The 13470-nt window shown below is 43.1% G+C and overlaps 1 protein-coding gene across 18 annotated transcripts in view; it reads left to right on the top strand.

Annotated features, from left to right (window-relative positions):
- Positions 1–789: 789 nt before the first annotated feature.
- CACNA1D (calcium voltage-gated channel subunit alpha1 D) overlaps positions 790–13470 on the top strand; it is a 168259-nt gene continuing 155578 nt past the window's right edge. For 12 of the 18 annotated variants that reach the window (XM_064724246.1, XM_064724254.1, XM_064724249.1 and 9 more), the window contains exons 1-3: positions 790–1013; positions 3137–3455; positions 5877–5982. In XM_064724246.1, coding sequence (XP_064580316.1) covers positions 977–1013; positions 3137–3455; positions 5877–5982 — 462 coding nt within the window. In that variant the 5' untranslated portion in view covers positions 790–976. The remainder of the gene's footprint in view (positions 1014–3136; positions 3456–5876; positions 5983–13470) is intronic. The other 6 variants (XM_064724251.1, XM_064724257.1, XM_064724256.1 and 3 more) reach the window with 1 other exon arrangement.

Genomic DNA, 13470 nt, shown 5'->3' with positions numbered 1-13470 from the left:
AGCTCACAGTCCCTCCAGACACGGCGCTTTTGGGGTAGCTCCACCACCAATGAGACAAAACTGAAATGAATGTTGGAGGGTTCTGCAGTGGAAGGTAACGCCAAAGTTATCTTCCCCCAAGTCAATTTATTTATTTGGATAAACTTTGAAGGTCCTATATTAGCTTGAAGTCAGAATGAGGGCATTTCAACAGGTCAGCGGAGAAGTCGGCGTTGGGATAACTCGGGAGTTTTCCTGGAGGTGAGGGCAGAGGGTGCGGGCAGGGACGGAGCGGCCGGGGAGCCCTGAGCCTCCAGGAGCGGGGACACGGGGACAGGGAGACGCTAAAGCCGCTGTCGGTGCCCCGGCGCTGTCGCTGTCCCTGCCCTGGGCAGGGGGCTGAGGACGGGGGCCCCGGGAGCAGGTGCGGCGCTGCCCGGGCTCAGGCGGCGGCGGGCGCGGGTCTGTCGGCAGTGCCGGAGCTGCGGGCGATCGGAGCGGGCCCGCGCCCCCGCCCGGCCGCAGCAGCAGGTGTCGGTGACGGCGGTGGCAGCAGCGAGGGAGTTAAAGCCCGCGGCGGCGGGAGGAGGGGGACTGCGAGCGAGCGGGCGGCGGCAGCGGCGGCGGGAGGAGGGGGCCGAGGCGGAGCAGGCGGCGGCGGGAGGAGGGGGACCGGGGAGCAGGCGGCAGCGGCAGGAGGGGACCGAGGAGCCGGCGGCGGCAGCAGCAGCCGGGTTGCTAGGGATGGAGAGATCCCGTGTCACCCGGATGTGAGTGTCATGTTGGCCCAAACTCTGAGGGATTTGGCAGCGGCGAAGCAGCAGCGGCAGGAGGAGGAGCAGCAGCAGCCCCTCGCACGTCTCTAGTCACTACCATGGGGGTCGGGTAGCGGGTAGCGCAGGGGCAGCGCGCACCTGGCTCGGGGTGGGGTTGGGGGGCGTCTCTGCCCTTTTTTCTTTTTTCATTTTCCTCTCACACGCTGGAGAAAGTGAGAAAAATGCACCAGCAGCCGCAGCCCGAGCAGCACCCTGAAGGTAAGAGCCGAGCGGGGCGCCCACCAAGGGCAGCGGCGTGCTTGGGGCTGAGGGGAGGGTGGGGGCGGGGGAGGATTTGTGAGGGATTTGGGAATCGGGGATTGGGGGGATTAGGGAAGGGGTTGAGGATGGGGTCGGTTTGGGAAGGGAAAGGAATGAGCGGCTCTGTTCGAGGAGGGACCGCGAAGGGCAGGGGATGAGGCGAAGGCGGGACAAGGTGCTGCCCTCGGCGTGTGACCAGCGTGCGAGTGCATTTATGCGCGTCTGTCCCTTGTCCTGGGGCCATTAATATCAGCTGCGGGAGGACGCGGCTGGGGCTGCGTTTGCCTCGTCCGTGTGTACCTGGGGCTGAGCCTGCCCGGAGCTGCGGCTCCCGGGGGCTGCCCCGCGCCGGGCGGGAGGGCGGCGGGGCCGAGGGCAGGGCGGCGGGCGCGATGCGCTCGGCCCCTGCCCGGCGGGGCGCACGGGGGCGAGACGCGGGGCTCCGCGCCGCTAATCCGCTCCGCCGACGGGCTCCGGCGCTGCCACAGCCCCCGCTGTTGTTTATATATGATTTCTCCCTCCTCAATCAGCAGCAAGTTTGTGTTGCCCCCGAGGAACGCAGTCACCCGGGCTTTGTTTCCCTTTCGAGCATCCATTTAAAAAGATGATGGCTATATAGATAGATGAGTAGGTGGGTGGTTTATTTGCGCCGAGCCACGTTTCATGGCATCCCGAAGGGCAGGCGGAAGGCGGGGGAGATGGCTGTGCCATTGCATTTATATCTGGGGGAGGGAAAAAAAAAAAAAAAAAAAAAGAGGGGGCGGGAGGGGAAGCAGGGATGCTTTGGGAAAATGTTGGAGGTAGCTGTGCCACCTTTGCCCCCGCGGCGGCTCTGCCCCCCGTGTCACCCAGCTGTTGATGCGCCGCCGCTGGCCAGCGCTCGCCGCGCCGGGGCCGCTCCCCGCGGAGCTCCGTGGGGGCCCCGCCGTGACCCCCCCACTCCCCGCCGCCATCCCGGGGAGCCATCTTAGGGCATTCACATCTTTGGGCTCCCGCGCCCCCGGAGCGGGGGCCGGCGCCGGCCTCGGCCGCGTCCAGGCGCGTTCGCGGCGCTCCCGTGGTCTGTGCCCCCCGTGTGGAGCGGGAGGGCTGTGCTTTCCCTGCCTCTACGCCGCTTGACGGGGAGCGATCTTTCTCCCCTGCCTGGGTAGATCCGTTTCACATCATCTCTTTTGCCAGCCCGAATTCCCAGCACGTATATTGTGCCGTTCCTCCATTTTTTTTCCCCACCCAGGCATCAAGTTTTGAATCGCACTCAGGAGCCTCTCCTTCCTACAGGTGCATGTAGGAGTAGACTGTTGCGCTAGTCAAAGAGCTCGCGAGGAAGGATCCTTGCGAGGAGGTGGTGTTTTGCCTCTTTGCTGTCATCTGCATAAAGAGCACTCGATTATTATTTGGAAGGTGCAGTTTATTTTTTAAATTCTCACGAAGAGGCAAAACCAAACACCATCCTTTTACAAAACCAGAGCTCATCCTTCTACAATGGGTCTGTGGTTGTGATTCCTTGTGCACAAGACAGCAGAGCTTTGTGAACGTGTTTATCACAGACAGTATTGGATCTTCGCTCGTGGGAGGCATCCACGCATTTTTCTTTGAGAATGCAAAGCAGGGCAAGATTTAACTTGCTTACAGAACTTCCCCCTCTACCTTGCTGCTTATTCTTAATTGAACAATGTGTAAGAATTTGGAATGACTATTCTTTTGACCAAAATAAATTGAGAGAGTAGTAAATGAGAAGGTGCTACAGCAAACTTGATCTGAAAGGGTAGGTATGGTTTACTGAATAAACATGAGGACAGGAAGGCTTTCATCCAGTTAGAAAAAGACAATGTAAGTGGAAGAATCAAAACGGGAAGTGTTTGTGTGTCAATACTTACATCAATCTTGAAGTTGTAAAACTGATTCCTGAGCCCATTTTCTACTGTTCAATTGCATATACCACAGCACTAGTGTATGCATGTGTGTCTGTGTACGTAATGCAAACATCACACTGCCAGGAGGTCTTAGAAGAATCTTTTTGGGTTAGACCCATTTTAGTGTAAAGCAGTTATAACCAAGTACTTTTTTCTTTTGTCCCACAGAGGTGAACTATGCAAGCAGCACCAGGATTCCTCTCCCTGGTGACGGACCAGCTATTCAGTCAAACAGTTCAGCACCATCCAAGCAAACTGTTCTATCTTGGCAAGCTGCAATCGATGCTGCTAGACAAGCAAAGGCTGCCCAAAACATGAGTACCACCACAGCCCAGCCTGTAGGATCTCTGTCCCAAAGAAAACGCCAGCAATATGCCAAGAGCAAAAAACAGGGTAACACGTCCAATAGTCGGCCACCCCGTGCCCTTTTCTGTTTATCCCTCAACAATCCAATACGAAGAGCCTGCATTAGTCTAGTAGAATGGAAGTATCCTTTCTTGCAGTTGGCTTTTTAAATGATTTTCTTACTTTTTCTGATCATGTAAAGGGGATTGTTTTACAGGATCTCTTGGAGCATCACAACTTGCATGTTACATCACTTGTATGTGTGGGTAACTGTCATTAATGTCAATGGGAGTTAATTTGGCTTCAGTTGCTGTTAAAGATAGTCTCTTGTGTCATGTTGACACAGAATATCATTTACTGAAGTAGGCAGCTCGGAGTCAGAGGAGAGCTCATAGCTGTTCCTTTTTTCTGGGAGAAGTTGGGGGAACATTTTCAATCTAACATCACATTCCAGCAAATCTCTGCATTGCATTTTTTGCCTTTCCAAATACGGAAGAATGGATGGGAATGTACTTAGCCATCCAGTGTTAGGGACATGGCCAAAGATGTCAAACCTATATCTTCCATATTGCAATTTGGGGTACTGCCATTAGGGCAAATGAGTCAGATGTAGAAATCTTTTTAAAAAGATTGTTTTCCCTGTACTAAAAGTAGGGAAGATTTTTACTTAAGCCAAGGAAATGTTTTAAATACACTCAAGTGTCGTAAATATAATAATCCTCTGAGCTTGTACAATTTATGTCAACCAACAAATATATTTGGAAGCATGTTCATCTAGGTGGGAGAGCAGAGATGCTGCCTTGTGTTCATGATGACCTGTGTGATGGGAAGTCCTTTAGTTCAGTGGTTATGATGTGGAAATATGTACATTTCTCTGGCAGAATGGATAGCGTGATGGTTTAGTATAATATTTAATTATCAAGAAAAGCTTTGAAATAGAAAATAGTTTTGCTGGGGTACAAGGAGAAAAATGTTAGCATATTAGCCATGGCAACATCTCTGTAATGGGAAACAGCTGTTCAAGACAGTAGATTACTGAAGTAAAACTCAATTTGTTACTATAAACAGAACAGCCAACCTGGCAATAAGAGCTGTTACTCATTTATGGGGTTGGTGCTTCTCAGCTCTTTGTACAAAATTCAATTGCAAATTAAAGATAGTGAAATGGCTTCTTCTTTCATTTAAACTGGTAGAAGTCCAACTAATTTCAGTAAATTGGCCTCTCCTTGGCTAAGGTCAGGTAAATGAAATTACTATGGATCTGGAGTGGAATAACTCAGCGAGAATTTGTCCCAGCAGCACCACATCATAAAACAAGATTGTCAGTCTTGTGATGGTATCCAGTCTGGAAAATGCTGTTGTAACTTTATTTTGTACACAATGTAGCAGCTGTTCATGTTGATCTGCTTTGTAGACATAAAAGTGGCCCTCAAGGTGACAAACTTTTAATAGGGCAGCAAACAAAATGTAGCACATCTTATAGGACATATGGGCTTTGTAGGACTTTTTTTTCCTCCCCTCTTTTTTCCCAGGGAACTTTTTAAACTGGCAAAAATATGCTTTTGAATATATTTAGTACTCTTACCCCAGTCTTTTATTGGACTCTTATGGAAATGCATCCAGAAGTTGTGCATCAAAGGATGCCAAAAATTGTAGCTGAGGTCCAAGCACATCTTTTCCAAGCTCCCACAGATAGGCTCATCTTGGTACCTCCATGTTTCTGGTCATTGAGAAAGTAAAATATCTTGTGAGAAAGGGAAATCAATGATGAACTGAAGAATGAACTTCATATCATGAATTTTAAGAAAAGGAAGACATATTTTCCTGGAAGACAGAAGGAATCTCCAGGTTCCCACTGCTGTTGTCCAGCCTAGTATAGAAAGCAGAGCTGCAGTCCTTGCTGTTGTCAGTGTGGAAATCTGTAGCCTCTCTTTGTGTGGCTGCCAAGCCAGCCATATTCTATTTCTATTATATTCTATTTTCTACTCAGCTCACCTAAACTTTTATCTGGCTTGGCCAAATCCAGGATTCAGAAATGCAACTGTCAGAGACATGGAGTGGCTCAGAACTTTCCTGTGTCAATTGCACAGCTTTCTAGCTCTCCTGTAAGAGAACAGTTGTGGTTTTCTGGGAATCTTTCCCATATCCTGCTATGAACTGGATTTCTAATGGTTTTCCTCCTTTGGACAAATGTATATTTATGAAACCTTTATATGAGGACAGAACAGCTCCATGAGTATTCCTTGCCCATTATGATGACCTGCATGTAGATTTAAGAGTGGATAATGATATTCATCTTTGGAATTTAATGTAAAGTGCTCTGTGACAGCATGAGTAATAGTTTTCACTCTTTTCAAAAGGAAGAGGACGTTGAAGGATCATTGTGATGGAAAATAATATGGTGTATATATAGTGCTATAACTAAAGGTGATGGAGTGTTTGTCAGAGTTATCAGTCAAAAGATTGCCTTAAAGCTTTACCATTGTTGATGCTGGAATGGAGAACTAGACTTAAAAGTTTGCTGATACTCATAAGTCATGAGTTCCTTAACGAGATTTTCCAGACCATTTGACATATTTATACTACTGTCTATTTTTGCCAATTGTGTGGCCTTAGCTGTTTACATCCCATTCCCAGAAGATGATTCTAATTCAACTAATCATAATTTGGTAAGTAATCTTGAATTTTTGTTTTTTGTTTGCTGTGCTTTTAATGTGATTAACTGCTAGTATTTGAGATTGCACCAAATATAGGTAATTTCAGTAAAAGAAATTGGTATATAGTTTTATACAAAATGTGTTTGAAATTTCTTTGTGTTCCTCCCCCCCCCCCCCGCCCAGTATTAACTGTTACTTTGTCATGTGTTCAAAATTAGGTTTTTTATTAGTAGAACTCTTTGGAAAGAAATGTGCATTAATATGCTGTGTATGTCTATATATTTGTGTGGCAAAAAAGTTTGAATTGTTTCCATTGCTTGTATTGATTACTTACATATATTGACTAGCTGTTACTGTTTCTGACACTTATTTCAGATTTGAAGGTTTACTGCCTTTCCTAGTGCACTCTCTTTGCAGTTTTTAATGGTGTTATTTGGCTGTTTATTTTACTGGGTATTTTAATTTTTAATGAGAGGGTGGTGGGAGATTTTGCATTAATACATTTTAAAGTTTTAGGAACATCAATGTGAATTTTCAAAGTGGTCAGTGGTGGTATAAATGATCTTTCAAAAAAGGGATGGTGTTGCAGTAAGTGGTGTGCAGAGATGTATTTCTTTGTTTGAAAATAGTATACTAGGGTTGTACTTAAAAAGATAAAATGGAAATTAATTTTTTAAAATTCTGTAAAACTTTCAAAGGCTGTCACTCAAGGGTAATATTGAATTACATTGCAACAATTTTATTGTTTATATTAAACTCCATCTTGAAATAGTAGAGTGGTCTTGTGCACTTATAATCTGCATGTGACTCTTTGTATGGGAAAGGAAGTTCATGAAATAAAGAAGTGGGTACCAAGAAGTAGATATAATTTTGTATTAACTTACCTGGAAAATAGGGGTTGATATGAGGTCTTCTATTTTATGAACTTGTTTGTGTAATTTGTGGTGTGTATGTTTATTTTTCTAAAAGTAATTATTTTGTGCAGATGACTTTTTAATTGCAATTAAGTAAATATGGACAATAAAAATTGCTGATGAAAGGCAGAATAATTCAGGTCAGTGTAAAGGAAGAGTTATGCAGCTGTGTATCCAGCCAACCAACAGATTTTCTTTTTTTTTCCCCTGAGAAATTCAGGGCACAAATTTCCATAGCTGTCAGTCCACCCCGAGATCTGCTAATAACTAATTTCAGAAAACATTACATGAAAAGGGTAAAGCAGTTACTTGTGTCAGGGGCTAATAATTTTGAAAAATGTTTCTAGCATTAGTTTTGTTAGGTTACTGTCTGGTGTTTCTGAGCCAATTTCAATTCTACAATGTGCTAATATTTAGAAAGACAATGGACATTTTCATCCCTGCTGATTTCTCTTTTTTTATTTGATATGGCCAGGCTAGTCTAAGGAATAATAATTGGTGTCTTTTTTTTTTTCTTTTAGTAAGAGATACTTAAACCTTATCTATTTTAAGTAGAAGGGCTCTTGAACTCCTCCAATTATATGTATGTAAAGTTTAGTTGGCCATTAAGTGATCTCAAATTCTCATTTAAATTTGCATCCTGTTTATCCTGTAGTTGAGTCATTCCACTAAGTTTGCTCAAAGAGCAGAATTTATACTGGCTGTGTACTTTGAGCTGCTGGGACAGATTTAAACTGAATAAGGGAGCATACAGACATATCCTGTGTGTTCAATCTAATAAAATAAGTAGTTCTGGAATGAGCAGCATTGGCTTTTCCTATGACTGGGGTTCTCTACCATGAAATATGTTACCCAGTGGTCTGGGTCCATGCCCCTCCTCTGGAATTTCACTGACAGTTTTCCTTGGTTAGTGTGGATTCCAGTGCACTGTGAGGGAATACGGGAGAACCTGCTGGATCCTGTGTTTCCTGCTGCTTAAGGTACTTGTGTCAATAAGTGCTGGAGAGAGGAATGTCTTACACTGGGAGTAGGGATTATTCTGTTGATAATGTTCAGACCTTTCCTCTGGTTTGTGAACAGACCAAATATTAATCATCATTGAACCTTTGGCAGGATTTTGGCTCCCTTGGTCTTGCTAGGAGCCGCCCCTTTGGCTTTAATTCAAGTTCATCTTCATAAATTTTAGTTTGCATATGGATATTATATCTAGCTTGGTTCTCTCAATGCTGCTACATTGAATTGAATAGATGAATTGATTTCCATCAGCTAGCTGAACTGGCTTTTTTTTTTTTAATTTGTAAACAGAAAAATGAAGTGTTTATACAAGTGAGGGTTTTCTATGAATACGAAATAGACAAAATTTGTAATCAGCCTCAGGAAAAACCAATGGAACACTGGTAAATGGGAACTAGAAATGTAAACTTGTTCATTTCTGGTTGGGCTCATGAGAAGGTAAATATGTGAGAATTTGATCAGGCCAAGTGTTCATCCTTTATGACTTGGAAAGTTTGCAGTGGTGACCTCAGTGCAAGGATGTATGTGCAGAGCAGGTGCTCCCACCTCTCTGGGGTGGCAGGTAGAAGGCAGAGCCTGTATCATGGAGTTTCCAAGACTTGTAAAGGAATCCTGAGAGGGTTTCTGGGTCTGTCTTTGCCTGTGGCTGAGCCAGTGAAACACTGACCCTGTATCAACCACCCAAACTGGTTGTGTGAGCCACGTTCTCCCTTTCTCATTGAGGCCTCCAACACAGAGTCACTTATATGTTGCAGTAGTAATGGAAACATGAATTTTATAACCAAATATATAACAAACATTGTAAGAAACAGGTATATGTGTCTTAAGACAAGTAGTGAATCAAATGCATACTTATGTATTTTTTGAAAATAGGCTGTATCTTGGGTATCATTTATTCTTGGAAATGAATCTATCTTTAATCCTAAATATCTTAAGATAAAGGTCTGTGAGAGGGTTCCAAACCCTTCTTTTTGGAACAGTAGACTATTTATAGAAAACTGATGGTGCAGGGATGATTCCACTGTGTGTTTCTGTGTTGGTCACTTGCCTTTGATTTGCAAGCTGTGATTACTGATGTTTTTGTGACAGAGCCAGCAGCATGCTATGAGATATTTATGATAATTTAGGGAAGCAAGAAAAGGTTTTTTCAGTATATTGATGACTGAATTAAGCAGATGGTAATGGTAAGCAGTGATGTAAGAATACGAGTACCTTTCATTATTAGTTTTGTTTTTTTTTTTAATGTCTTTTTGTGCTCTGAATGCACAAATTCTGGTTTGTGTTTGGGCTTTTTGCCTGTCTCTGGGATAAAGGGCGCACTACAGTTACCTCCTTGCTCAGGGGACTCATGGTCCTACTTACCCTCTGTCAGGCCAGAGGTGTGAGTAGTGAGTGATACAAAACAATGCATTCAAACAAAGCAGAAGTGCAGAATCAAATTCAGACTGGGCTGTGCTTGACCACTTGCCAAGGGTTACAGCCCTGTGTTCTAAGGGAAAATTTTCGTCATCCTTTGTCTAAAACACCTTGATGTGTCTTTGATGTGTGCCAGGAGAGGCAGGAGGAAGGGATCCTCTTTTCTGCCTTTTAACTGGAGTAGTTCTCTCATGGCTGTGTGTGTTGCATGCAGTGCAGCACAGACTGATGAACTTAAGCCTGAATTCTATTTCATCAATAATTAGTCTCTAATCACTGAATGTACTGATAGAAGTGGGCCCTGTTCTTCTCCAAGTAGATGGGTCAAAGTATTATGGAACTGAGAAGTTTTCTGTTAGAGCAGAGCAGGGGCAATGTACTTTGGGATGAAATCCTGCTTCATAATTTAAGGTAGTTTCTTTCATCTGCTTTCAGAAGTTTCAGGTGATCTGAACTTTCCATGCTTAATTGAGCTCTTCTTTTTGGAAGTGCTTCTTGTCTGAGTTTGATAAGAAGCAGTTTCTAGCAGAAAGGGCTTCCTGTATATACATATATATATATATTTTTTTTTTTAATTTCTGTTTCTGTCTTTTCCTTTACTCCTCATCTGTGCTATGTTATTCCCTTCTTGTCTTTCGTCTTTGACTTCCCACTCATTTCTTTCTTGTTATCTTTTGCCTCTACCCTCTGGCTTCCCTCTGTGTTTTCTCTTCTGTTTGTCCTCTTGTGCAGCATGCTTTTCTCTATCTCCTTCTCCCACCTCAATTTGTCTTCCTGGTGTTATCCTGCTGTCCCATGTTCTGTTCTGTGCTTTGCCTCCTGCTGCCTTTCCCATTGCCCAACTTGCACTGGGCTTCTTTCTTTATCATGTGCAGGCAGACCAGCACTATACAATGGATTTTGGCCCTGGTCAAGATATTGTTGGTTATTCTTTTTCTTTCCTTCCTTTTAATAAGTAAATATGAAGAGTAAGAAGGCATCCATCCATCCAGAGTGGCTGGAAATGACACCCCTGAAGTTTGAGTTGAATTTTTGGTAGCACTGCATCTCTCGTGCCTAGACCCCCAGGGTTTGTGTGGTGACACTGTTCTGCTTGAGAAGAAATTGGCAGCAGTCAGGGGTGGGAGACCCAGCTGTGTCAATGACAGCAAACTGGCAAAGTCCCTGAGTAAAGACCTTGCCTGTAGTGCACAAAGGGCCCCTAATGTTAATGACAAGTCTCTGTACCCCTGATAACAGGATTTTTCAGCCTTGTCTGAGTGCTGCTGTTTGTGGGGAAGCCTCTGAGTGAGGCCATGTGTCTCAGGCTGTGCTTGCAGAGCAGGGCAGTGCTGATGGTCCTGGATGCCTCCTCTTTATCCCAAGGGCTGGGAGAGCCTTAGTGGGGGACACTGCTAGAGAAAGGCAATGTTTGTGTCCTACTTTCAGGCCAAGATTTCCTCTGTAAGGAGCTTTATGGGGCTCTTTGAGTCCCTTCAGCAGGAGGAAAGCCAGTGTTGTGCCTTCAATCTAGGGCACAGCAGGAGAGTGCTCTGAGGAGAACCGGTTGAACTCTTGACTTAGAGGTGTCAAGCTTCCTGTCCTTATCTCATTAGCAACTCGATGACTCATTCAGTTCTGGGGCCACATGACTAATTAATCCATCCATTGAAAAGGTTGTTGGTTTTTACCTGGCACCCAGTTGTCCTTTATAAGGAGATTATCTGAAAATATAGTTGTAGAATTCTGTAAATTTTAATCTCATTTAGTAAATAATTCTAAAGATTTTTTGTTTAATTGCTAAGTGCTCAGTGTTGTATCTTAGAAGGATTTCTGTGTTTATCTACTGTCTTTGCCATGTTTACTTTTTCAGCTCAAGGATCTTTAAGGCCTGGCTCTCTTTCCACTCACTTAGAGAAATCTTCCAATCTAAATAACTTTTTGATACTGTGTTTCTGATATTTTTCTATCTTTGGATTCTTAGCAAATGCACTCTCCTAATGTCCCTGTTAGCTGGCATGAAAGTCACCCAAGTAAACTTTTGAGGAAAGATGCAAGATAATCTGGACTCTACTGAAAATACTTCACTTTGCTTGGGAAAACATGGTGGAGACCTTAGAATGACTTATGTGTACTTAGCCAAGCTACCCGAGATATACTAAGATATTACCAAGATATACTAAAGATATCAGATTAATTTGTGAGAGAAAATATCAGTGAGTTTATCTTAAAAAGATTCAAAAATATAGAATCTAATTGTAACTGATACACCACAGGAATTTTACATTGTGCATTGATTCAAGTCAGTGAAATGGATTTACATGTCTGTGTATGGATAGGAGGGGCCTGTGAGAAAGTCATTTATGAAAAAAAAGAAATCCCACTCATTAAAATTAAAATAGGAGACTTGGGTCAGTTTTTTTGCCTATATGCAAATGCTCTGAGGGATAATTCTGATAATTTTTTTTTTTTTTGCTGTTTTTCATGTACATTGATACCCTGACGTGTATTTTCTTGTTCAAAAACCCATGAAATAACTATTTAACTACAAGAACAACATGCCTTCTCTCTGAAAATTAATAATAAAGTTATTTCATGGTTATTAGGTGAGAGAGAGTGCATCAGTAACCTTTGCACATTTGCAAGAATTTCTCAAGAGATGACATTTCTGCAAGGGGATTATAAAAAGTATTGTAATTTAGTACTCACCCCTATCTCCTATTTCAATTTCAATTCTTTGTTTAAAATTACAGTTAGCCCAAAACTTCAGTAATATGCATTAACTAATTATTATAGATTATTTTGATTTTTCAATGCAAATTTTGAATTTAGGATTTTTTCTTCCTTTGTGTTGCCATGCACACCTCTGCAAAACAGATGAAAATTCTGAGTTAGTGTTTTATTCCCACTTTGTCCTGCAGTAAGTTCTGGGCACTGTCTGTGCTGCACTGCCCCAGTAATGTAACACAGCTCTTGAATTGTTCTGGTGAATGTAATTGCACGTGTCAAGTCCATCTCTAGCTGTGAATGAAACAGAAATTTTATTTCACTCTGGTGTAGGAAGAGCGACATTCCCAGAGGAAAGCTGTGACCAGGATGACTGGCAATTTCCAACTGGCAGAAAGGTCATTTGGGTTTGTAGAGGTGTGGGAATAACACAGTCAAGTCCTTGTTCCTCTTCAGTTTATTTTGTGTGTCTCAGTAAAACTTAATCTGCGCTGAGGTAGCTGATCCTAAAATGTCTGTTTGGAACTGAAGGGTATGTGAAGATCTGCAGTTTGGTGTTACAGATTTCAGGTAATGACATGACAAAATTTTTTTTATATGCAAGAGAGAAGCTTCTCAGTTGTCCAGACCAGAAGATCTTACAAAAAGATGTACTTAATCACTCCCATTTGAAAGGAAATGTTTTTTCCGTGTTCAAAGTTGCAAGCTTGTTCCTGTGGGGAATTCCTGCCAAGGGCTTGTCTCTCCTTAAAGAGGTTTGCTGGTAGTGCACTGCTGGCAAGCTGCCTGGGGAGAGAGCACACACCAGCAAGGGCTCTTCTGCTATTTATTATAGCCTAAAGTCAGTCCCCACACAGAACAGTGCTGCACTGGTAGACAAAACTGGTTTTTTTGGGTTTCTTTATGTGGAGAGCAGTGATTCCCCACTCTCTTTTTCCTTTACTCCCTGCTTGATGAAGATATGCCAGTGAAATATTTAAGTATAGACTGATTGTAATAAAAGTAAACCTGTTAATTTAACAACACAGAACAATCCTATTAGTTACTGTACCAGTTGAGTGGCCAGTGGGGAAAGTAGTTAGATTTGGTATCAAAATAGCTGTAATTGAAATATAAATTGAGCATTTTAGATGAGTGGGAGAAGTTTGTACTTTATATGCAAACTGTTGGAGTAGAGTAAAAGTGGATTTTGAAATACTCTGAAAAACCCATGAAAATCCCCGTCGATAAAACTAATTTACTGACTTTATGTAAAGCATGTGAATTTCTTGTTTACTGAATATGTAAACCTAACAAAACATTATTTATGGTTTTGTTCCTTGACAGTAGCTGCTGTGCTAAAGGAAACCCTGAAAGTTGTTTCTGGAAGTTTTACTCAAAACCAGAACACCATAGTACTGAGAAGTTTTCCATGTTCCATGAATTAATGCCAAACCAAATGCAGATTGCC

The sequence above is a fragment of the Zonotrichia leucophrys genome, chromosome 12 (assembly GCF_028769735.1).
Source record: "Zonotrichia leucophrys gambelii isolate GWCS_2022_RI chromosome 12, RI_Zleu_2.0, whole genome shotgun sequence".
In the NCBI taxonomy this organism is placed as follows: domain Eukaryota; kingdom Metazoa; phylum Chordata; class Aves; order Passeriformes; family Passerellidae; genus Zonotrichia; species Zonotrichia leucophrys.
The sequence above is the reverse complement of the archived record's forward strand: the minus strand, read 5'-3'. Positions and strand labels throughout refer to the sequence as shown.